The 26,262-nt window shown below is 36.4% G+C and overlaps 1 protein-coding gene and 1 long non-coding RNA gene across 2 annotated transcripts in view; one reads left to right on the forward strand and one right to left on the reverse strand.

The window, feature by feature from the left end:
• LOC128092723 (uncharacterized) overlaps positions 1 to 26,262 on the forward strand; it is a 444,042-nt gene that overhangs the window by 69,579 nt on the left and 348,201 nt on the right. The gene's annotated exons all lie outside the window — the stretch shown is intronic.
• Positions 2,398 to 17,542, reverse strand: LOC120418456 (neurotrimin-like). Its single transcript, XM_039580881.2, has 6 exons — positions 16,740 to 17,542; positions 9,337 to 9,505; positions 8,592 to 8,801; positions 3,457 to 3,720; positions 2,749 to 3,390; positions 2,398 to 2,684 (listed from the first exon to the last, which is right to left on the reverse strand). Exons 1-6 carry the CDS (start codon positions 16,761 to 16,763, stop codon positions 2,416 to 2,418), a joined length of 1,578 nt encoding a protein of 525 aa, XP_039436815.1. The 5' UTR covers positions 16,764 to 17,542; the 3' UTR covers positions 2,398 to 2,415.

Consider the following 26,262-nt stretch of genomic DNA (forward strand, 5'->3'; position numbering starts at 1 on the left):
ATTTCTTTACATATTTTGAATGTTTTTAATTATTTTAAACATATTTGCAGCAATCTTTATTTGAAGTATGATTAATATGATTTTTTAAGCTTTTTTTCAAACGAAACTTTTTCACTGAAAATTTGTTCGGAAATAAAACATATTTCTTTTCTTACTCACTCATTTAATTTTTAACTAGTTCCTTTAAAAAAGAAAAACTTCAATTTGAAGTAAACACAGTAAAAACTGATAAAAAAATTATATTTAGTGTCTTCCTCTACATTTTTAAGACAAAATCATTTTTTTCACATATTTCAAATTTTTACATTTGTTTTCTTGCGACATTTTTAAGTTTCCTGATTGATTCTAAAAATATCAGTATAGAAATGATAAGAATTTAATTCAAACATAAAGAATGTTTGGATTTGAAACATAAACATATTAATAAAATATAAAAGTAAAATCCAAATAATGCGCTGAATTAGCTGCATTTTATTGCTAAAGCAAAAAAAAAAAAACCTTGATGTTCCTAATTTAAATTTGATCTCAAGCCTATTTTTTTAAATTTGGACACTCAACTTATTTTTTCAATGTTTCACAAACAGCCTTAAGGGCCAGTCACAGAAATATTTTAAAAATACGTTGCGGGCCTGATTCGGCCCGCGGGTCGGACGTTGGGTAGGCCTGTCCTATGTAAAAAAAGTCATTTTGCATCATTAGTTTTTTTATACAAGTCTCCATTCAATTTTGGGGGCTGGTTATACAAATTCTGTATCTTGAGAAGAGATTTTCTGATCGATTTGTTCTGCGGCAAAGTTGTCAGTTATGATTAGTACTTTTCAGAAAAAAATAGTTTTTCCATTTAGCTTTTCATCAAGAGATTACGTATTTTCTTTATTTTCGGTTTTTGTTATATGTTTTAGGGGACTAAAAAAGACATCTTTTGAGCCATAGTGTTTGATGGTGCATAATCTGGTTTAGGAGATATGAATTTTTGAATAAACAGTATTTTTTTGGAAAATATCAAAAATCTGCACAAAATCATCAAAAATATTTTTTTAAAGCAGAATCGAATTTGCAATTCAAAAGTGCTGTACGATTTTGTTGATAAAATGTACTGTTTTCAAGTTACAGCTACTTTTAGGTATAAATGTTCGATTTTTTAGGTTAAAAAAAATATTTTTGAATGAAAAGCACCCCTGAAAAACCTTTTTTGAAAAGCTGCGAAAATTTTCTTTAATTTTCTTCTTTGGAACTTTGAAAATCGGTCAATTCGTTTCTGAGATACAGCCTCACCTATAGCCTGTAACTTTGAACGATTTATATCTCCGATACAATTGGTCTGATTTCTAATGTTGAAAATTGAAACTTAAGCCAAATTATCTGATCTTTTCAGTACAAATATTTCAAAAATGTTATAATTTGGTTTTAAAAATGCAATAAGGAAAATTATCTCTTTTAAGACCTGTTCAAAAGTTAATCTTAATTTGATGCTATTTTTATTAAAAAAATGACCTTGATTGAAAACTACAGGCTAATTAGGAAATTCATTTTTATCGATTCGAATTCTTTGTGAGGCTGTTTCTCAGAATTTAACTCTACGATTTCAAGGTTCCATAGAGAAAATTATAGGAAGTTTTCTCAGATTTTCGTAAATATTTGTTTCGGAGGTGCTTTTCTTTCTAAAAGTATTTTGAAAACACAAAAAATTAAAAAAAAATCGGAGATAAATGCCCAAAAGTGGCTATAAGTTGAAAATGGTACATTTTGTCGAAGAATAGTGCAGTTCTTTCAATTGCAAATTCGATTTTGCTTTTAAAAATGAATTTCAGTAATGTTTTCCAGATTTTTGACATTTTACAAAAAAATCACGACTTTTTCAAAAAATCATATTTCCTAAACCAGATTTTGCACTATCACATACTATGGCCCAAAAGATGTATTTTTAGTACCCTAAAATATTTAAAGAATTCAACTTTTAGTGGGATTTTTTCCCTTTCATTTTTTTATTTTGGATCCAACAGTAATTCTACGTTAAGTTTAAATCCTATACCTGGTGCACAGTTTATACTAACAGGATATCGTAACCAATAAAACAATAAATTACAAAGACACCAAATCGAACAGAAAATCCCTTCTCAAGATGACCAGACCCCAAATTTGTACGGAGACTTGCATGGAAAAACTAATTAGGCAAAATTACTTCTTTTGACAAAGCGAATTCATGGACAAAGTTTCATCTAAATCAAAAATATATAAAATGAAATTCGGAATCAAGGTTTAGATTGAGATGCATTTAGTTGAATAAAAAAACTAAACAAAATCGGACATTCAGCCTTTAGTTTACAAAAAGTGAATCGTCTCGTCTGTTATTTCAATTATAGGGAGTCTGTTCGGTAGTTGAATGGAAACTAATAATTTTAATTAAAAATCTTTTTATTCTCTGAAAACTCTTCTCGAACAAACCAACACCACAATCCACGACACAACCCCCAAACACACGGTTCCGGTCGGACTCCCCGCTCCAGAACCTCCCCTCTCCCCGTCCGTCCGCGACTCGCTCGTGAACTGCTGCTCGTAGTCGTAAAAGTCTCGCGGTATGACATTGTCCGTAATGTTGGGATCTTCCTGGCCGCCGTCCTTATCCGCATAGTCGCCGTCCGCCCCAAGCTGCGAGGTCGTCTCCGTGATCTCCGGCAGCTCGACTGGAAGAATGGACAAGGAGGTTTCCGGTGAGCAAAAGATTACGGTACAAAAGCCACGACCTACCCTCGCCGCCGGTGGCAAACCGCAGGATGTTGCTGGCGTCACCGGTGCCGTACCGGTTCCGGGCCAGCACGACCACCTCGTACACGCTGGCGGCCTGCAGACCTTGCAGGGTGTAACCGATGCTGTGGAGGGGGCCGGCGGAACCGTCCGACGGGATGATCAGTTCGCTCCAGGCCAGGTCCGGGTAGCGACGGGTTGGGGTGATGTCCCCGGATGGGATCTTCCGGAAGCGCAGTTTGTACTCGATGATCGGCGAGAAGCTCTCGACCTGCCAGATGAGGTGGTGCGTCGTGGACGAGGACATTCCGGCGGATGGTTTGAAGGCGGCCGGCATGGGCCGTCCGGTGAGTTCCAGGTGAGCGCCCTTGAGACCGATCCGGTTCTCCGCTTTGCACTCGTATCGACCGAGGTCGGCGTCCTTGATGTTCCGGATAAAGAGGGCGTGCCGGCGGACGGAGTGATACTGGGAGGTGCTGACCACGGTGTCGTGTTTGATGAGTCGCTTTTCCGACGGCAGTGGTAGACCCTTGTGGAACCAGTGGATGGTGGCCGTTGGGCGGGATGTCACAAAGCACTCCAGGGTGGCACTCTGGCCAACCTTGGTGTGCACGACGGCGACGGGGACGGTCACTTCCGGAGCGACTAAAAGCAAAAAAATACGTCAGTTCAACTACCATACTAACACTCATACCAATCCACAATACTAACAGTCAACCACGAGATCGAGCGTCTCCACCGCCGGGTCACCAACGCCGTTCGTGGCCTGGCACTCGATGGGCCCCGCAAAGTCCTTGCTCTCCACGAGGATGCTCAGCTTGCGGTTGTTCTCGAAGCTGGCGCTGGCGTTTTCGTTTTTGTAATTCCACGTCACGTACGGTTGAGGTACGCCGGTGGCGTCACACACGACCTCCACGATCTGGCCGACTTTAACTTCGACGCGACCGACCGGGTACATGGCGATCGTTGGGGGGTCTGGAATGTTGAAATGATTTGTGTAAGTGGGACCTGAGCTTCAGAAATAATGTATTTTAGAGCAAACCCATGTTTCAGTACTTTTTCTCTCGAATTTCTGAAGCATTCTAATCGTGATTATTATCATTCCTGTCCCTTTTAATCGAGATCTACAAACTGACATGGCAAGCGCCGTTGGTGGCTGTTACCTATTCGCAACTGATCTAGTTCTAGCAATCATGTTGTTTTATATTTTCAAGGCATTCATACATGCTGTTGATAAGGGAAACTTATGTATTAATTGTGTATATAACATCAAGTCTATGGAGTACCATCTTAGAATTTGTAGAAAAAACTTTAAACCCTTTTTAAATGATAGCCGTGATCAGGGATGCCAGATACACAGATTTGTCTGTGTTTCACAGACTTTTGACCTTGTGTCAGACATTTTTTGAGGTGCACAGACTTTTAAAAAACTTTATAAATTAATATTTTGTATTTTTTTTGTCGAAACTTATTTCGTTAGTCTTCAAATGCTAAAAAACGCAATTTCTGATGGATTTCAATGACTGTGAATTGATATATTTGAGTTTCAGACAAATGCACAGACATACACAGACTTTTTTACAGACATTTTAAAAAATCAAGTGGCATCCCTGGCCGTGATGCATCTGACAAATTCTTGACAATTTTGTTTGCGACAGAGCAAATCGGATGATGCCGCCGAATATGATTTTTTGAAAAATAACGATACTTGAAAATAAGCTTTAAGTCATGAAATTAAATTATCAAGATATTATTTTCGAAAAAATCGGAAAATTATCACGAATGTTTCATTTTATAACATTGAAAATCGTACCATTAGTTGCTGAGATATCGACAATAGAAAAAAGAAGGTTGTTTGGGTTAAACTTAGACAACTTAAATTTTCCTATTTCGTTTATTTTCCTTTCTCGCGCGCGCGCGTTGTTTTTTTTCTTATTTTTAATATTATTTGTTTAATAAATTTTTAAAATCCGAAAATATCACGATTTAGAGAATTTTCTCAGCTTTCTAACTACGTGCTCATTTTTCAAAAAAAAATGAGTTTTTCTTCTCCATCGGTGCTTTTTAGTAAAATTGTTTTTCAAAATTCTTGACTATTTCAAAATTTATCGTGATGACCTATACTTTTTTTTATACACCAATGTTCGTTGAGATGTGGGCAACATATGTCTAGAACATTGTTATAATTTTTGACTAAAATTTATTGCCGTTTTTTAGTAAAAACGAGAGCGCGCCAAAACCATTTTTCTAAAATATGGAAAAAGCTTGTTTTTACTTTGAAAGCCATAATTTCGAAATTCAAAGCGATGGCCTATAATTTTTATCGATGGATAATGTTCAAAAATATTTTACAATCAATTTGTAGTACTTGAATTTTTTTTTAGTAATTTTATTATTATTTTAGTACATAAAAATATTTATACAGGCAAATCCTTTTTTTAAAAGGAACTCAAATATTTTCCAAGTTTTTCTCCAATATCTCAAAATTCAATGCGATGACCTATACTTTTTACTCTTCATCGTTCAGAAATACCCAAAAAACAATTTGTAGTACTTAAAACATAATTCAAATATGTTCGACGCTGTATCAAAGCAACCAGAGGTCCACTTCAATGTCTCTTAGACTATTTCATAGCAAATTTCTAAACTTTTCAAAAAATATATTTTCAGAAATGGTCACTATTTTTTAAAATCGAAAAGCTACAAATATATTGGGACACGGGGCACTTTATCAAAAATTCTGTAATTGCAAATTCTATTTTACATAAAAAAATAGGTAAAAAAATTGAATGTATAAAATTTGGATTTTTTACAAAAATCACTATTTTTTCAAAAAAATATAACTTTTTGATCATATATCTCTATGGCTAAAAAGTTGCGGGAATTTATTCCAAAACAAATGTCTAAAATAATAAAAACACGTATTTTGGAAAATTGTAACTATTTTTTTTTCTGAATAGTCCTCATCAATACCTTCAACTTTGCCCAAGACATTGATCAGAAATTCCTTCGAAAGTTACAGATTTTACAAAATGTACGTACCATTTTGGTATGCACACTAGCACGATACTTGTTTAACCTCAATATTTTGCCTTCCTCACCTCACTGAGGCAAGGCTATAAAATCACTCAAAAATTGAACTTTTTAAATAAGCCTTCTAGATATACCTTTACGTATACATATCGGCTCAGAATCAAATTCTGAGCAAAAGTCTGTGCGTGTGGATGGACGTAGAATTTGTTTTCTCACTCACTTTTCTCGGAACTGGCCCGACCGATTTTGTCCGGATCTATGTTTTTGGATTCGCCTTCAGGTCCTTTAAGTCTTTTTTAAATTTCATCCGGTTTGGTGCAGTACTTCAAAAGTTATGTTAGAAAAACTGTTTTGGTTGATACTAAAAAGGGTCATTATTTACATAATTTGAAAGCTCCGGCGGATAGCTGTCGGAACTTTCCGCTCAGTGCACGCCGTGCACGCACACAACCACTGCAGTGCTTTCAAATGAATAATTAAATTTATCATAGATGGCAGCACTCAGATGTATAGTGTCTTTACTAAGTAAGCGTTAGCCAAAGCTTTCAGGAGGAAGGCAGCAACCACCTTCTGGTGGATTGAGTAACGTTTTCATGTACGTACACGCCGCAATACATGCGCACTTAGATAACTCTATTTTTGAAAACATTCTACACAGAAAAAAAAAATCATGGTAATATTACATCTGGGAAGGGGTACATCTTTTATGTCAGAAAAAGGTGTAATTTTACCTCTGGAAATGTGTAATTTTACCACTTTTCTGGTGTAATGTCACTTTTTCAGTCTAAATTGAGGTAAAATTACATCATAAAAGAGGTAATATTCAACCTTCCAAAATTACAGCTTCCAAATTTACATTGTTAAAAAAAATGTGCAAATTTGGAAGGTGTAATTTTGGAAGGTTGAATATTATCTCTTTTATTATTTAATGTTACCTCAATTTAGAGATTTAGAGTGATAAAGACCAGAAAAGTGGTAAAATTACACATTTTCAGAGGTAAAATTACTCATTTTTCTGACATCAAAGACATACCCCTTCTCAGATGTAGGGGAGAGTGGGGAGACTTGATCCCCTTTTTTTGTATCGCACATAACTCTGTCAATTTCTCACAAAACTATGAACTTTTGGCATGAATTGAAAGCTTAAACATTCAACTATGTTTGGCTGATAAGGGTATTTCATCAGATAAACTCTTCGAATCATGCCAATCATGTTGGGGGTAATTTGATCCCCCTTTCAACCTTTTTAAGAAATCTTAAGCAAAATGTTTCTTATGCATAATTCAGCCTTAATAAAAAAAAATCCAAACTTTTAATTTTCTATTAGTTAAAGCAATTTCACATTAAACCTGTACGTTTGTGTTCAAAATATAACAAGTTTAGCATGCAAAATATTTAAAAACTCAAAATTTTCTTTTTTAGACCAAAATTGAGCATGTTTACAAAAGCTGGTAATTTTTGTTTACAAAACTTTTGAAAAATGGTTCAAACTGCAGTAAGTTATGTACAACTATACTAAAGGAAACTATGTACGAAAACCCAGCCCAATTATTTAATCTTGAGGCTGATTCCGGTGACTGTAAAAATGCAGGGATCAAGTCTCCCTAAACGCACTTTTTTTAAACAATTGAATGTAAAAATAGTTTGACGATAAATTTAACGTCAAATTCGTAAGGGTTTTGGAGTTGATGTGTTTATCAAACAATTCATGTATAAAACATATTTTTTTGAATAATTTTTGAGTGTTTTCTATACTTATCAAAACAAAGAAAAAAGATCTCTTGGAAGTTTTTTGCAGCACTTCTTAGAAAAATGTGTGTAACTCAATCTAAACATTTTTTGAATTGTTTTCTTTGTTTTCTACAATGAGTTTTAGTCAATTTCGCACAACTTTCTAAAACAAAGCTAATCGTTTTACCCACATGCTGACGAGATACAGGCTTGGGATCAAGTGTCCCCGGGGATCAAGTCTCCCCACTCTCCCCTAATATTACCATTTTCTGGTGTAATGTCACTTTTTCAGTCTAAATTGAGGCAAAATTATATCATAAAAGAGGTAATACAGTGGACTCTCTCGTTGTCGATATTGAAGGGAACGTCGTAAGCGGGAGTTATCAAATTATAGAATGAAAAACCAAAGCAATCTATTTGAAGGGACTGAAAAATTATTGACAGCTGGAGCAAAATTGATATCGAGAAGATCGACAGCCAGAGAGTCCACTGTATTCATCCTACCAAAATTCCAAAATACACACAATTTTTTACTGTGTACACAGTAACCACCAGAAACGTGGTAAAATTACACATTACAGATATAATATTACCATGATTTTTTTACTGTTTCGTTTATATTTAAGCTCGAATCTTTCATTCAATTAAAAAAAATACAATTGCTCAACGTGTGTGTGTTTATTTTCGTCACTTTTCGATACTTTTTTGTACCTTATTAAATTGTTTTTTTTTTGTGATTTTCTGTTGGTACTTGAGCAGCGAATGACCAAGAAGATTGAAGTTGCCTCAAATAATCGAACAAACAACAACAACAATAGATACTGAGTTTGAATTTTTTTTGTTATTCTGAAAATATGAAAACAAGCAAAAATGTAAACGAGAAAAATATCTAAAAACGCAAAACAAAATTCATGTACCCAAATTGTAATTAATAGTTTTTGAGCGTGCCTTTTTATCGTTGTACACAAACTTTAGGTGCCAATTGACAACAAAATATTTTTTAAAGAATAAAAAATATCTAAATTATCAAGAAAATTTAAAATTATATATTCAATATAGCATTCTTCTCTCCCTTCACTTACACTGCACCTCTATCGCGTGCTGCTGAATCGCCCGGCCTCCTTCGGTGGTAATCTCGCACGTGTAATCCCCGGTGTCCTCCATCTGCACCGTCGAAACCTCGAGGCTGCCGTTCTTCCACAGCTGCACCCGCGGTGGCACCGGCAGTTCCGGATTGCGCGTATCCACCAGCAGCATATCGTCCCGGGACCACCTCACGTATCGGTACGGAGCTGCCGGAAAAATGTACGTTGATTGTGAGAATTTTGCTCTCAACTTCATAAATCTGAATTAGGGGTGTCGGTCTTTTGTCAAATCGTTTGTCGTTTGCAGCAGAGGAACGATAACCAAAAATGTTCTACGATGATTGTTTGTATTGTGTGGCGTTCAATTGCTGTCCCATTCAGCAAAACTGTTTTCGTAGATTTTGTACGGAGACGGTGACTTCAGCGCGCACCAATATTTGAGCTTGAGGAGCTCATAATTGAGTTAAGAGGAAAGTGCCTTTTCATTTGCGCGCGCTCTCGGCTTCTGGAGATAAATTCTTTGGGGCACTACTTCAGTGTCATAAAAAGCAACGACTAGAGAAAGCAAGCTTAAATTGACTATTTGAATGTCGCGTAGATCATGATCACAAATGAAATCTTGGTTGACACAGAATTGTTCAAATAAATAATAAAAAGTGATTCCGCTCATGTACTGTCGAAGGTTACTGCTGGTAGCATGTCATGTTCGATGAAGCAATTAATTGAAATTAGTACAACTTACCATTGTGATAGCACGGCAACAAAACGGTTTCATTTTCGTACGTTTTCACCGTCGTTGGCACGCTTTTGAACTGTTGACCAAAAACTCCAAATTTGGCCACGTGCACTAGAAGGGCCAGCGTCGTTAGTACACCGCCCATCGAGATCATCATATTGGAGTGGTGAATTCGCTGTGCAAAAAGTAAATAATAGATGTATGAATGCCGGAAGAAATGGATTAAAATGTGCTGCTCATATGTGGTAATTTAATCTAACGTGTCAAGGTCCTCGGACCGTCAACTGGGATTATTTTTAGCTCGAGTGCATCATCATTCAATGTCAATTAACAAGATGGGGAGATTTCACTTGAAATTGTGCTTTGTAGACATTATCGTTATTTAAACTATTTAGTATTTATTTATTATGTAAATTTAAGCAACTACAAAAATTAAAGCGGAAAACTGAAAACATGTTATAAATTTAGCATAAAAAAACGTTACTTAATCCATCTTTAGGTGGTTGGTGCTTTCCTCACATTCATAAAGTCAATACATTCAGTCAAAATAGCAACATTCCCCCTTAACATGTTTAACAAATCGACTTTATTACTAATTTCTTTCGATGGGGTTTTCAGACCTTTAAGGCTCTGGAAGGCATCATTCCCGATTGGCCATTTGGCGGCCATGTTTGTTTTAGAAAAACATTAAAATCAAAATGGTTTTCGTTGTGTTGTTTGTAGAAGCATTTTACATATCGTGATTATATTTTCATTTCAATTTACTATTTCTGGACCTTGAATTCAGAACCATCATTGACAGTCATTGCCCCAAAAGTGAAAGACACCATCTACCACCTTAATCTTTCTGGCTCATCGGCAAGCTCTGATAAAAAACCTATCTAACGATAGTTCGCATGGAAGATTCGGACAATATTTCTATTACAATATCTGAGATCCGGCCTCCAAAAAGTGTATAAATAGCACTGAACTGCCCATGTTCGCATAAATGTCCCATATGCAAAAACAGCAAGCTGAGAAAAACGCATTTGAAGTTTGTCCCATACATAAGGCTACGTGTTAAGTTTTCGCGAAAAAACTGGATTTCCTCCTGATTTCTAGAACAAAGTACTGGATGTTATAGGCTCTTTTGAAAGAGCACACAATTTTGAACCAAACTGCATCATTAACTCGGAATCGATGAAAATGCATATGGGACATTTATGCGATCAGGGGCAGTGAAGTGCTAATAAGTTTTGATAGGGTTGTCAGATCCTCAATGTTTTAGGCTCATTTAAAACGTCCTGACCAACAAAAAAATGACTGCGCAAGCTCAACTCGAGGGGGAAGCATGAAGTATTGGTTCCCCAGAAACACGTGCCCTTTGAATTTTTCAAAAATATTTAGACAGGGCCGAATGGTTTTTCTCCAAAGTTTGTATGGAGAATTAGGGCGGTTCGTCGCTGTCGCATATGTACAACCAAAAATTTGCATGCAATATGTGCGAGTAGCGAACTACAATGTTTTGGGCTCGTTGGAAATGTCTTTTCAATACCTTTCTAAAAATGTATAACACGGGTTTTCTTACAAAAACCACCCTTTTTACAATCTTCTGAAATGTAGTCAAGATCGTTTTTAAGCAAAAATTTTGAAGTACTTATCTAAACTTGTTGATTTTAAATAGAGACTTATGGGACCCCAAGACGGATCGAATGTGACCAAAACGGTCAAAATCCGTAAAGTCAATCCGGAGATAATCGATTGACATATTTGTGTCCACCCACTTACACACATCCACACAGACATTTGCTCAGAACAATTCTGAGTCGATATGTATACGTGAAGGTGGGTCTAGGTGGTCAAATTAAGAAATTCATTTTCGAGTGATTTTAAAGCATTTCCTCAGTAAGGTGAGGAAGGCAAAAAAATGAATTTTATCAATAATTTTTTGAGAACAAAAAAAAGATTTTTTTTTCATATTTTGGTTAATTTCACAAATTAAAAACTTACAATCTGTAAGTTACAAATGCTAGTACCGTCCAGAGAGGGTTATCCGAAGCCTCGAAGTTTCGATTATCCGAATGTTTGTATATGACTTCGGGTAATCGAACCACAAAAAAAAATTACGTCAAAATCGAGTTTACAAAATACGTTTTATTCAACTTTCCATCTCCGCCATTTTTGCCGCCATCTTGGATTTAGAAATTCTGCATAATTTTAGAGTTGTCAAACTAGACAATCAAAAATAAGACAGAGCAATTCCATGTCAAATATCACGGGTCCCCCACAGACCGTTATTATGAAAAAAAAATTTCCACCCAAACCAATGATTGGACATGGTTCCTGGGACCATTCTGCACCTCTGGGCAGAAGTTTCAAAATATTTGCCGGCAGAAATTTCGAATACGGTCAGTTTTAGTGTTTCGAGTAGAAATTAAGGTGAAATCCAAGGTTGAAAGAAAATCCCTTCTAGCGAATATGATTGCCTGAAGAAAGACCCTCTGAGTATGCTTTAATCTCGTTTTTCCTGACTGCCACTTGATCGTTGAGTGTGGCAGGGACGATTAAAAATGTTAATGATTGGGTTTAGTCGCCAACTTGCTGCGATCAAAATCCAATCTTCCCCCTTTACCACCAGCAGTCATGGGTTGTTACAATCATTGATTGAACCCTTGACGAATGACAGCTAGTCGTGGCAATTTGAGAATCATGACTATTCTCAGCAGTCTTATTCGTTAGGTGTAACAGGCAGCGATTAATCTCTAATTTAATCACAGTCGTCGAATTTTAAACACTGGTGAAATCACATGTAAAATGCGTAGGAAAAGATCAAAGTTTCAATGTTTTAACTCCAAAACATTACTGGCCATGGTTTTAAATTGTATTAACATGTAGCAGAATGATATCAAAACGATTTACAGCACTGACTTAGCCGGAGTAAGCCTGGGTTAAGTGACTTAAGTATATTATTTACAAGTTTATGCCTTAATATTAAAAAAAACTCCTACATCAAGGAATTTTTAGTCAAGGAAAACTAGAATTCTAGTGCTCTAAACGTCAAAATGTTCAAAAGCCGAATACGGGAATCGATTCTCCAGACAATTTTACATAAAAGTCTCGATATTGACCATTGTCCTAAGTCCAATTCTTGTGAAGCTACAGCGGTTTTAAAAATGAAAATGTTGAAAAAATAGGTTTTTTGATGGTTTTTGGCAATTTCTATATGTCAGACTTGATTTTGCAGTCTCGAAAATATTTTAACTGGAAAGCTCGTCCAATTTCCCATAAGTTTGTCTTTGACAGCATTTCAATTGGATTTAAGGGCTTATAGATATAAGCTAATTTACTATCCAGGTTACTATACTACACTGAAAAAATATTATGTTTTCAGTTATGAGCAATGTAAGAGATACAGCAATAGCCTGTCCCATTTTGAGGTCATGTCGAGGAATTTCAGGTGCTCACTTCTTAAATGATAGATTATGATGTTAGGAACAATGTTTTCTTAGACAAGAAAAAATAATAAAATACTTTCTCGCACCCCCTAGTCGATTTACTGAAAAAAGTCACTTTTTTGAACAAATTTTCTAAAATCGCTTGGAATCAATACAAAAACTGTTTCGATCAGGTGTGTATTATCTTCAAACGATAGGTTTTTGTCCATAGATTAAGATGCCCTATCAATATTGGACGAAAATTTAAGTTTTTGGACTCTCCCAGGAGGATTTGTGTCGAAAAAATCGCATTTTTTCGAAACTTTTTTCAGAAATGTTCATTTAATTTAGGGTAGCCTATTTTTCCCAGTAAAACCAATACATGCAGCTTGTAGGAAATTTCATGGCGAACATTTTTCTCTCTGAGAAAATGCAATTTTGACATTCCAGAGCCGAGATATTTGAGTTTTAGTGAGGAAAAAAGTGCCAATTTTCAAAATTTCTTAGAATTCAGAAGCAAGGCCTACTAATTACACGATGTAGCAAGCATATGTCTCAAAGGTCAGGGTATGCTTTTTTATAGTAATTTTAGCCGCTGAATCCGAATCTGAAATCAAATTTCGTGCAAACAGTGATGTTTTGGAGCTACACCCCTTTGCAATGTTATTTGCGTGTTCAAATCGCTGCAATTTAAATAGCTTGCAAGTTCAGTCATACTTTTTCCTCGGTTTTCGTACCACTTTGATTGTTATTTTACTCACAGAGCTTTTTAATGTTTTTTACGTTTTGATTATCTTAAGCAATTCGAAAAAATCGCATATTGGCGGGGGCTAAGGGACTATATCCATAAACCACGTGGACACATTTTTTTAAATCTCAGACCCCCCCCTCCCCAATTTCCATACGAAACAAATCTTATTGATATGGAGCGTGGACAATCGCTGAACCGCCCCCCCCCCCCTCCCCCCTTCCAAAGTATCCATGTGGTTTATGAATGATCCCTTACTAGAATTAAGGATTGATTAATGAATAGAGAAAACTAAAAATTCTGAAGCATTTTTTGATGGATGTAACACAAAAAACGAAACTATTGGCACTACGCCCCCCGGGGCATGGCCTTCCTCTAACGTGGGATTTCTGCTCCAGCGCCTCTGACGAGACAGGAGAAACCGGGACCGACGTTTTACTTCACCATCCGATAGAAGCTCAGTGGATAAGGCGGGAATCGAACCCGCGTCTCATAGCATCATCGGGATCGGCAGCCGAAGCCGCTACCCCTGCGCCACGAGACCCAACCACATATGTAACACATATTTTTTGTGAAAAAAGTTCGGAAATGTCTTCCAGAACTTATTTTAATGCAAATTTTCCAAACAAATTTATCCAAATGCAGCCACTTTTCCTAACATTTTTTTTGATATTTTTTTATAAATCAATATTAACTTAAGCCCCCGCCAAATAAAAATATGCGATTTCCGGATTGCTAAACACATTGTTAAAACATAATCAGAACGTAAACAAAAAATGTTTATAAAGAGTTCTGTGAGTAAAATAACAATCAAAGTGGTACGAAAACCGAGGAAAAAGTATGACTGAACTTGCAAGCTATTTAAATTGCAGCGATTTAAACACGCAAATAACATTGCAAAGGGGTGTAGCTCCAAAACATCACTGTTTACACGAAATTTGATTTCAGATTCGGATTCAGCGGCCAAAATTACTATAAGAAAGCATACCCTGACCTTTGCGACACATGCTTGCAACATCGTGTAATTAGTAGGCCTTGCTTCTGAATTCTGAGAAATTTTGAAAATTGGCACTTTTTTTCTCACTAAAACTCAAATATCTCGGCTTTGGAGTGTCGAAATTGCATTTTCTCAGAGGGAAAAATGTTCGCCATGAAATTTCCTACAAGCTGCATGTATTGGTTTTACTGGGAAAAATAGGCTACCCTAAATTAAATGAGCATTTCTGAAAAAAGTTTCGAAAAAATGCGATTTTTCCGACATAAATCCGCCTGGGAGAGTCCAAAAACTTAAGTTTTGGTCCAATATTGATAGTGCATCTTAATCTATGGACAAAAACCTATCGTTTGAAGATAATACACACCTGATCGAAACAGTTTTTGTATTGATTCCAAGCGATTTTAGAAAATTTGTTCAAAAAAGTGACTTTTTTCAGTAAATCGACTAGGGGGTGCGAGAAAGTATTTTATTATTTTTTCTTGTCTAAGAAAACATTGTTCCTAACATCATAATCTATCATTTAAGAAGTGAGCACCTGAAATTCCTCGACATGACCTCAAAATGGGACAGGCTAATACAGCAATATTTAAATTACGAAAAACAAAAATATTTAAAACACTTACGCCCTTCTCAAATGTCATTATCGAGTGTAACTGGCTCCATATACACAAAAATGGCTTATATAAGCATAGGATAACATGTCTACAAAGTTTCATTGAAATCGGAGAGGGTCGAGATAAAAGTACCTAAAAAATTCCTGTTTTGGGCTGGAATTGCTCGACAGCGAAATAAATATTTTTCGAGATTCGATTATCCGAAGTGAAATTTTTCCAAGGCCTTCGGATAATCAGTAGTCTGGAGTGCATTTTGTGCCACTTTTTTTTTCTAAAAATTAACCTTAAATTAGCTTTACTCAAAAAGATGCATAATCTTTGAAAAATGCTTCGTAAAAATACAAAACACATCACTTTTTGATCTTTTTTTCCTTTTTTTTTTTCTATTTTGTGGTTGAAATTGATGCTTGTTGTAATCACAGGTTTTTTTAACATTATCGTTATTTTGTTAATCGATAACAAAAAAATTAAAAAAAAAATTCCAATCATTTGGTTCAATAAAACTAAAAAAATAGCAGAAAATATTTTTCATAAGCGTTTCATTGCAATTTACATTGAGGCCATCAATAAACCACGTGAGATTTCCAAAAAAGTGTCAACGTGATTTATGAATGGTCCCCATGACTCAACAAACATTGAACTCATAATATACTATATTTTTTTTTTAAAGTTTATATGCCACGGTCTGGTAAAGATCCGCCAGGTTGGACATTATGATCATTATTTCACAAAAAAATACACTTGTGCATGCATAAGTTTATGCTTATAGCATTTTAAAACTAGTGACACAATCATGGAAAAATTGAGTTATTTTATTTTTAAATAAAGTGCAACTTTAATGATAAATCGTTGCAATATGATTTTTCAACAATTATTATTCAATTTCAATACATTTTAGTCAGCCTGAACCAGAGATTAAGCACTCAGATTCGCAACCCAAAGGTCATAAGTTCGAATCCCGAGGTGTAAGGTTTTCTAAGCTAAAAAAAAAGTTTTAAGCCAGGCCCATCAAAAGTGATGCGTTTTGAATTGACAAAAAAACAAGGTTCACAAAAAGATTAAACTAAACCTTATTTTTACTAAACATTTTAAAACCACTTTAAAGATGGTTCAAAGGGCCATTATTCAAAATGGGTCTGCGGGCCACAAAAAATCACGCCATCCGTGGACCATATTTTGGTTACATCTGATTTAAGGGATCGTCGTATGTGTCCGATATGTGTAATACAAAATTGAAATGCAATGCGCAAAGTGTGGACGCAACCAATCGCTCCCAAATTTCGGGGAGTTGTTTAGGGGCCTAAAAGCAACCGAAAAAACATGTTCTGAAAAATCAACCATCCGAGATCCTAGTAAGGATTTTTGCAGCTATTTTTTTTCATAAAATTATTTTTATTAGGTCCTTTTCGGTGCTGGGACCTAATTAGGACCGAGTCGGCTTTTGTAATTACGTTTTTCTTAAAGCTCAGAGTATTTTTTTTTTGCGGCTTGTCGAGGATTAAAAAGATGATTGATTTAAATCTCCATCAATTTCCACCATTTTTAAAAGTTGCTGGAGTTTGGCTTACGGTTTTTAAATAACATCCTACTTTTTATTTCATTTTTACATTCATTTATGTTTTTTTTAATTGACTTACCTGTTTTACCATTTTAAGAGTCATCTGAATTTCACTATTTAAGAAATGTCTTCTAATCAGTTTACGAATTACATCGCACTCTTTTTATTTGACAAACAAATTTCAATTGTAGAGTCCACAGTTTGCTTTCCAAAATCCAGAGTTAAAATGATCACTTTTCTGCCCGCTGCTACTCTTTGTTATCACATTATTGTCACCCGGCGCAGGAAACCGATCGCTGTAATTAATCACCATCCAACGAATAATTCCACTTCCACAATTATTTCGGTACGGGGACTCTGGTTGACTGTTCTTTTTTCCCTCGACACTTCAACCCGCCAACACTTTGGCCGTCGATCTCTTTTCTGACTTTTTGACGAGAGAAAAAAACCTCTGAAAATATACGGGTTCACTTCACCAGCAGAAAGTGCAACAGCCAGAACCAGCACAAAATCACGCAACCATTTAATCCCTCTTTTTGTTGTAATATGTTTGTCAACGGCGGCTTTTACTTAAATTGTGTCACTTTTTTTCCTTCTTTTTCAACACTTTTTTCATTGCGTTCTGGGTCACGGTAGGATTGACACGTTTTAAATCGTTTCTTCTTCCTTTTTCCTTTGTCGGAATCAGTTCCGAACGCTTCTCAGCAGGAATTAGCCCTTATAAGCTGCCCTTAGTTGGCACTAAACCAGCCTTCTTGCACCAAAGTGTGTGTCCTTAATCAGTTTAGAAAACGAATCTCCCACCCTTCCTTACTATATAGAATTAGAAGAGGCGGGTGTTGTCGCGCCGATCGCCAGATGGATACTGACCGCCGGTGGTCCCGGTCTGGAAGCTTTCATTCATCTGCGCGCGTATACTCTTTTCACAATTATTTTCGAGAGGCGACTCCGCCGCACGGCCGTCCGTTGAGCAGTGAGAATGACCACGTTGTGTTCCGTTTTGGACATTTGAAACTCTCATCGACAGCGATGCGTTACGGCGATCCGCAGTTTTAGTGCATCTCGAATGAATACAGAAGGAGGAAATGGACGGGCTTTTGTTTGATTTGATTATGCTTTTTTAAGAGTATCGAAATCAGAACAAAACGTTACTTAATCCACCATTAGGTGGTTGGTGCCTTCCTCACATTAAGAGGGTAATGCTATCCAAAATAGATACAAAAGGGCGGACCTTTCAGTGTTCTATCAACTTGATTCATTATTCATACCATCAGATTGGTTAGTCAGATCTTCATAATTCAGGGCACTTATGTGCTTATAACTTTTGATAGGGTTGTCAGATCTGCAATCTATTGAACACGTTGGCAAGGTCTTTTGTGTACCTATCCAACGACAGGTCCGTGATAGATCCGGACAAAGTTTTTGTCAAATTATCTGAGATCCGGTCTCTAAAAAGTTCATGAATAATACTTAAGTGATAATAACTTTTGATAGGGTTGTCAGATTTTCAATGTTTTAGACGGGTTGGAAACGTTTTTTGATTACCTGTTCAAAGACTGGTCGCATGATAGATTCGGACAACGTTTTCAGTATAATATCTGAGATCCAGCTTCCAAAAAGTTCATAAATAACACTTAAGTGCTTATAACTTTTGATAGGGTTGCCAGATCTGCAATCTGTTGAACTCGTTGGAAAGGTCTTTTGATTACCTATCCAACAATAGGTTGCATGGTAGATCCGGACAACGTTTTCATCAAATTATCTGAGATCCGGCCTCTAAAAAGTTCATAAATAACACTTAAGTGCTTATAACTTTTGATAGGGTTGTCAGATCTTCAATCTGTTGAACTCGTTGGAAAGGTCTTTTGATTACCTATTCAACGATAGGTTGCATGGTAGATCCGGACAACGTTTTCATCAAATTATCTGAGATCTAAAAAGTTCATAAATAACACTTAAGAGCTTATAACATTTGATAGGGTTGTCAGATCTGCAATCTATTGAACCCGTTGGAAAGGTCTATTGATTACCTTTCTAAAAATGTATAACATGACGGGGTTTCTTACAAAAACCACCCTTTTTACAATCTTCCGGACTTTTGTTAAAATCGTTTTTTTAGCATAACTTTTGAAGTACTTAATTAAACTTTATAATTTTCAATAGCGACTTATGGGACCTCAAGACGGGTCGAATGAGACCAAAACGGTCCAAATCGGTTCAGCCAGTGCCGAGATAATCCAGTGCAATTTTTTTTGATCAACATCCCACCACACATACAGACATTTGCTCAGCTGGTGATTCTGAGTCGATATCTATACGTGAAGGTGGGTCTAGGAGGTCAAATTAAGAATTTCGTTTTTCGAGTGATTTTATAGCCTTTCCTCAGTAAGGTGAGGAAGGCAAAAAGTTAGACTGGTAAAGATTAGTTAGAGTCATATGACAGGCCTTTAATAATTATTTAAAAAAAAACTTAGTTTAATTGTTTGTGCTATCTTTTAATAAACTTTGCCTTAAATATGTTAGGTCCTAAAAAAGTTGCCAAATCTAAATTACAGTCCAGACTCGATTATCCGAAGCCTCGACTATCCGGATAATCGTATTTTTTTCTTTCTGCATGCATTTTCAAAAAAAAAACATCATTTTTTTGGATTCAGAAAATTCACTGTAGAGTTGTTTAGGGGTAAGCTCGACAATAAAAAAAGGCGGAGTCGGAGCCGGAATCGGTGGAGTCGGGTATTTTTGGAGACCTGGAGTCGGAGTCGGAGTCGTCAAAACTCGAACAGCTGAAGTCGGAGTCGGAGTCAGAGTCTTCTAAATGTTATGAGTTGGACTCGGAGTCAGAGCCGAAAATTTCAGATAACCCGGAGCCGGGGTCGGAGTTATCTAAAATTCAACAAAAATTATTATTTTTTTTTGTTCAGTGTTTGTTATAATGCAGGTTAATTCACAAAACTTCTTATATGTTTTATTGTTTTTTAGTCGCATGCACTGCCGTTCTACGCATAATTGTCCCATGTTCAAAAAAGGGCAACTGAGAAAAACGCGATTGAAATTTTTCGACCGATTTCTGTGTTTCTACGCATAATTGTCCCGTGGGTCCTATGTTGCCCTATGTGTCCCTAATCGCCCCAGTTAGCATATTATCACTCTTATTTGTGATCCTATTGCTATTCAAGGGGTAAACAAGACATAATGCTTCGTAACACTAATGATTCCGAGTAAGAAAATACTTGGTGGGACAATTATGCGTAGAAGTTCAACGATGGGATAAACAGACTTGGTGTTGTTTTCAATCAGTTTCCGAATAAAGTACTAGATTTTATGTGTTTTTCTTGAAGTATACGACAAACTAAACTTAAAAATGTTGAATAGTCAAAATCGTCAAAAATGACATGGGACAATTATGCGTAGAACGGCAGTGCACTACTTTGTCATTTTTTTCATTTTTAAGAGGTTTTTAACGGAGGCGCACGATCATTCTTAAAGCTTCGTTTTAGGTGAAAATTCAAGAAGTATCGCGCGCCTTTTTTTAAATGTATAGAAACTTTCAAAATTAAAATAAGTCAAAAATCCCTGGGTATAATATTTTCTAGGTCACGGATATTTGAAAAGGAACTCATAAGTGTCCTTTCCACGAAGAAATGATTTAGGTACACTGATTAAATGTAAATTTGAGGTTATGTAAATAAATACAAATTTGCTTACAAAATAGTTTCTCTCTAAAAATTCGTTCAAAACAGTTTTTTTATTTCTATTTTAGTAACGTATAAAACTTGTTGCCTAGAAACTTTTTTCCGTTTTGTGATTCGAACTTATTTTCCTTGAGAAAAACATGACACTTAGAGAGTATTTAAATATTCCTATTTATCAATGTTTTCAAAATGTTAGTTAATCAACTTTTGAAATATTTAAAAGTATGTGGAGTCGGAGCCAACAATTTGTTGAAAGCTGGAGTCGGAGTCGGCTAGAGTTGGTAGGCCGGAGTTGGAGTCGGATGGAGCTGATAGCCGGAGTCGGAGTCGGCTAAACTCAGAAAGCCGGAATCGGAGTCGCTTGAAATATGACCCGACTCCCTGAAAAAAAATACCAAACATAACGTTTTACAAATTTGTCGAACACTTAAATAATCCAACTTCTGTAGTTTCGAAGAAAAACAGTTATTTCAAGTTTTGTGCAACTTTTAGTAAATTATTTTGATAGTTATCGATACCTTTTACTTATGCCTACAGCTTTGTTTCAAATCCCGGCTCGGACCAACATAACTGGTGATCTTTTCCCTTCTGGATTCGATTGCTTAGTAAAGGGAAGGTAGTGTATCGTCACAAACTGGACCTTATCACGACACCTTAGGGAGGCGACCTATGGAATGTTAACATTAACCTAAACATGTTAACATTAGTTGAGTGAAAAACTGCCACTGAATCCGCTTTGTAAATGCCGGCCCCGATACTCTGCACGGGTGTTCCCCTCAGGAACTGGGAAAGGTTTACTTTACTTTTACGTTACTACAGCTTTGTAGAATATCGCAATTTTCTATCTCTTACGGTTTCTGAGATATTCGCAATTGAACATAACGTTTTCCCCATACAGAGCTGGCTCTCTGGTAAAGAGTTTTTATTGAGCCAATAGAGCTCAATGCATCTCTGCTGTACTGTTGTATGCTTTTTTTGCATTGAAATATTGAAATGCCTTATTATTTAAATTTTTATATATTTTTTAGTATTGCTTTGAAAATGCCTTTTCACATATATCCGGACCTCACTTATATGTATGTAAACTTTGTCCGGATCCATCATCCAACCCATCATTGGTTGGGAAAGAACTTTCCAACGAGTCCAACACATTGAAGATCTGGCAACCCTGTCTCAAGTTAGAACCGCTTATGTGATATTTAAGAACATTTTTGATGCCGGTTCTCACTTATCTGTACGTATACAATGTCCAGATCCATCATCAAACCTATTTTTGGATAGGTATTCAAATATCTTCCAAACGTGACCAAAAATTCGAAGATCTGACAACCCTGTCTCAAGTTATGACCAAGAGTGAGGAAGGCATCAACCACATAGGTGAATTGAGTTGAACGTTACAAACCTAATTATTTGTTTGTTTTCATAAAACATTTCTACAAAAACTTAAAAATAAGCTGCCAGCAGTTACTTACACAAAAGAGGCCACTGCCCTTGTTCCATAGTTAGATATTTGGTCAGTTTTTTACTAATTAGCCCATAAATAACAATGACCAAACAAATGGCACCAGCGTATTTCGTCTGTCTGACCGTTGAAAAGCATAATGAACTGAACTGTCCAGAATCATGTGGGCTCATTTTTAGAGCGCGTTTTTTTTTGTTAGCCACCAGCCAAATTTAAACCCATCGCAAAAGTTGTGACTTATTTTCCAGATCATTTTCCCATAGAAGGCATTCGATGACATTCGTAAATTAATTAATTGACCAATTAGACGCCGCCAGTCTGCGAAACAGTTCTTCACTACCATACACGATCAAATGAAATTATACATTTTTAATTACATTTAATAGAAAGCCCCCTCACTCGTGAGGGGAGCATTGCAAAAAGTGCAGTTTCCCACCGTACAAGTCTCCGGCGCCGTCCGCCCCAGAACTGACCGGGATTGTAATAAAAATTTATGATCATTTTGTGAAGTCGCCGATGATCTTGTCCAGTTATGGGGATGACCCTTAATATAGTGATGTCGTCCATTCAACTAGAGAGGAAGCAATTTCTGCTACGGTTCACACTCTTCTCGGAAGATTATCTGCACCAAGTTAGAATAGAAGAGAAGGGGGAGGGAGGAATGTAGCGTGACTTGGTGCGACACGCGAGTGACAATTAAATCATTAAAGAATTCTCTTCTTCAAGCGTGTCGGGTTGTTTCTCATCAGCCGGGCGATGAGTAAATATTTGGTTAATTTGCTGGATTGAAGTTGTCAAAGCTTGACTTGAACGATTGTTGACAATTTCAGACAGATTTGAATTAAATCTTACAATTCTAGAGTTTTTTTTGAACTTTTAAAAATATTGTATGTCTATTTGGTCATCCTTTCGTCCATTTTTAGGCAACATTTCCAATGTTTAATTCTCTTTTCCATTTTTTTCGAACGTTTTAATTTATCAATGTTGAGGAGGTCGTTTTGAGCAATATTAGCTCTACAAAAAATTTAATTCAGTTGTTTTATGTTTGTCTATGTATGTTTGACATGCATTTATCTTGTTATGTTTTTGCCTTTATTATCAATTTCAGAACATAATCTGTGTTATAAAAAAGCATTTTTACATTAGGTGGCATGAAATAATTAAAAACATCATACAATACAGCCCAGCATGGAAAGATGAAAAGTCAAATTTAAATCTTCCTATTTTCTATAGAGATTTAAAAGCATTGTTTTAATAGGGCATAAGTTGCTTTAGTTAGGGAATTTTAAATGGAGAAATTGTTTGTTAGGATTTACGTTTTTGTTTGATGAAATTAGAATTTAATTTATTTTTGTTGAAAAGCCGGGAGAAAAGAAAAAAAATACTTAAATAAAACAACTTATTGTTTCCCTTGAACGGCATTAGAATATCGCCACGGCCATCAGTCCATGATATCGCCTCGCGGGTATGAATAAACTTATCATAACACCAAAACCCAGTAGTGGCAACAGCCGCTTTGGCGGGATTTAACGAGTCAATTGTAATTCAATTAACTGCTTGAATGTCACATACTCGATCTCTTTGTCGTGGTTGTTTGCTGCGGTTACAGTCGCATATTAAGAGGGCCCCAAAGGCAAACCCAACGGATTTGAACCAAAGTGAGGCCAGATGTGATTTGTGAGGCGTCTCTGAAGGGAGAAGATCAATCAAGGCTGACTTGATTTGGATCAGATTCGTTTTTTGTTTGAATTTGAGCTGCCGTGCTAAAGTATAGCCACAGAGTAACCCAGAGCGAGCAGTCCGAAGAAACGTCATTTTATTTTTTGGCTCCATAAGGTTTGCTGGTAGCAGGCGTGCGATGTACCTGCGATGTACCACAAAGTGGAACCAAAAATCAAATGGCAGTAGTGACTCTGTCTTACTCTGTGGTATAGCTTCTGGTGTTTGTCACCATTAAGTCAGGGTTTAGATCGGATTAGAGTGTGCTGTGCTTTGGGTTGTATATTTGCATTTGACCCGTTTCGTCAAACACACGCGTCGGAGGTCGACGTTGCACGTGCACCCTGCTGCGATGCCTAACCCTTTTGGGATGCACTCACCAGAAAACTCGGTGCTCCATGTTGATATTTGTTTGCCTATATTCAACAACATCCTTTCCATTTTGTATCATCTGCCTAAGTGCGGCTTGAGTTACCGACCACTTAAATGTACAGTTTGTGACGAATCAAAAAACACTGTAATTCAACAGTATGAAGAAAACGTGACGATTTTTAAAATTGAAATAACTATGCAATTTCTGAAAAATGACTACAGTGAAAAAGGTAAAACAAAATAATTTTAAATTAAAAATGTAAACTTCAGAAGGCTGAGAAAACTCAAGGTAGGTAAATTTCCATTTTTAAGAATGAATTCATGGAGATTCTGGAACCCTTAGATAATGTTGATGTTTATTATGGTGACCAGCGATGGAAGAATCATCATCAAAAGAAAATCTTTGAACGTTCGTCAAGAGAAAAAATCGAAGGGAACATGGCTCTCCTCTATCGCGCACGAAAGATCGGTAAAAGGAATCTAAAAAAATCATCATCTTGATTATTCGGCGGAACATCTTTTTCACTACTACACTTGCAAGTGTGACGTCACACGTCGAAAAATTACCTGTCACTAATTGTAGATGGACAATGTGTGTAAAAAAGCGAAATAAATCATTTTAAGTGGTGCTGACAAGGAAATTCACAAAAAACATCATCAGATTGATTTTCTTGGAGAAGTTCGGGAGCGATTTTCTTTTGCGTAATTTGTCTCTTCTCTCTTTCGCGAGTGAAGAAAGCTCGCAAGCGAAAATGATTCTGTTGAACCAAAATTGATACTTTTTCAGGGAAATTGTTCTAGAAACTGTTCTCTGTTCTGTGATTAATTCGAAAATGTTTTAGGCTCTGAAAGGCATCATTCCCGATTGGCTATTTGGCGGCCATGTTTGTTTTAGAAAAACATGCAAATCTTGATTCAGAATGTATCAATCAAAAAATGGGTTTCTTTGTGTTTTTTGTAGAGGCATTTTACATATAGTGATTTTTTTTGCTGTTTACTATTTCTGGACCCTGAATTCAGAACCATCATTGACAGCAGGTCCTGGTCAATTACGGAGTAGCAACTGCGGGTGGGCACCTATGCTTATGCTTATGCTTACCCTGAATTCAGAACCATCATTGACAGCAATGCTTGAAAAGGGATCTATCACTGAACGGGACTGCTCGATATTCGATAGAACTTTCTGTCAGCGATCATTTCCCAAAACGATATTTGATCGCTGACACACAACGCCTATCATGACCGTCATTGCTTGGCGACGGTCGATGAACGTAAACTCGAAGACGAAACGAACGAAAAATGAGCACCACTCAAGCAGCCGCCCGAACGAGACAACGTGCTCTTTCTCTTTCTCTCGTTTTTGTCTCTCTCTTCCTAGTGTATGCTGCGTGGTGACAGAAATCATATGATTGCTATCATTGGAGAGATGATCGGAATCTCGATAGAATGTCAAACGACCGCTCTCTAGGCGATTTTTCTCCTGGAGGGAAGTCAATGATTGTGTGAGTGACTTTGCGTAGCACTCATTCCTTTGTGTGTGAAACGAACGAAAGCAGAATGTAAAAATCGGGTTGTCGTGGTGAAGACGATTGGAGTGTTATGTCAGCTATCACAAACAAAGTCGAAATTGCACAAGCCCTGATTGACAGTCATTGCCCCAAAAGTAAAGACATCATCTACGATCTTAAAATGTTATGGTGCATTATGGCAGAGGACTGAAAAATTATTTGGGAACCTTTTGAGAACTATAGCCTTCTTAATGAAATACTCCAAGTTTAGCAGTGTTTTATGCTCAAATTTGTGTCCGGGAAATCTGTTGCTGTACTTTCATGACAAATTGTACAAAAAAGATTTTTATTTGGTCGTATTGGGGTTTCCAACTTGGATTTTGGGCAGAGAAAGCTAGAAATCTAACAAATTTGGTTCGGAAACTTTTTATTTGAGGGTAAATATTAATCAAATACGTAATATAGTGTCTCTCACGACATATTTATAAGAAATTGGATGAATTTGTACATGAATCCATTGATTTTCAGATACTTTTCTGAGAAACTCTCCTTTAAAATCGAAAAAAACAACCCCTGACGATATATTTCGATAATATTTCGCCGGACCTCGCAAAATGTCGGAAACGAGTCCTTCTTTCATGGTGCCAAATATCAGATTTGCCGAAGTTTTTATCTTAATGTTCTAGAAGTGTATTCTTTTATTAACCCATCGGACCTAAGTGGTCTACATGGTTTGGTTTGGCTCGAAGCCTTTTAAAAACAAAATACAATTACAGGGTACATAACACAATACAAAAATAAGTTACAACACGTTAAAAATTGTCATTTTAGCTTCTACGTAAACGAATT

This window comes from Culex pipiens, chromosome 2, assembly GCF_016801865.2.
Source record: "Culex pipiens pallens isolate TS chromosome 2, TS_CPP_V2, whole genome shotgun sequence".
Taxonomy (NCBI): Eukaryota; Metazoa; Arthropoda; class Insecta; order Diptera; family Culicidae; genus Culex; species Culex pipiens.

What these genes read in the sequence shown, in the direction of transcription:
- LOC120418456 (XM_039580881.2), bottom strand. Translation starts at nt 16,763, where the DNA reads ATGACTCTTAAAATGGTAAAACAG. An exon ending in CTCTTAAAATGGTAAAACAG is followed by an intron (nt 9,506 to 16,739) that starts GTAAGTCAATTA and finishes CTTTTTGCACAG; the next exon opens with CGAATTCACCACTCCAATAT. An exon ending in GCTCGATCTCGTGGTTGACT is followed by an intron (nt 3,391 to 3,456) that starts GTTAGTATTGTG and finishes TTTTGCTTTTAG; the next exon opens with TCGCTCCGGAAGTGACCGTC.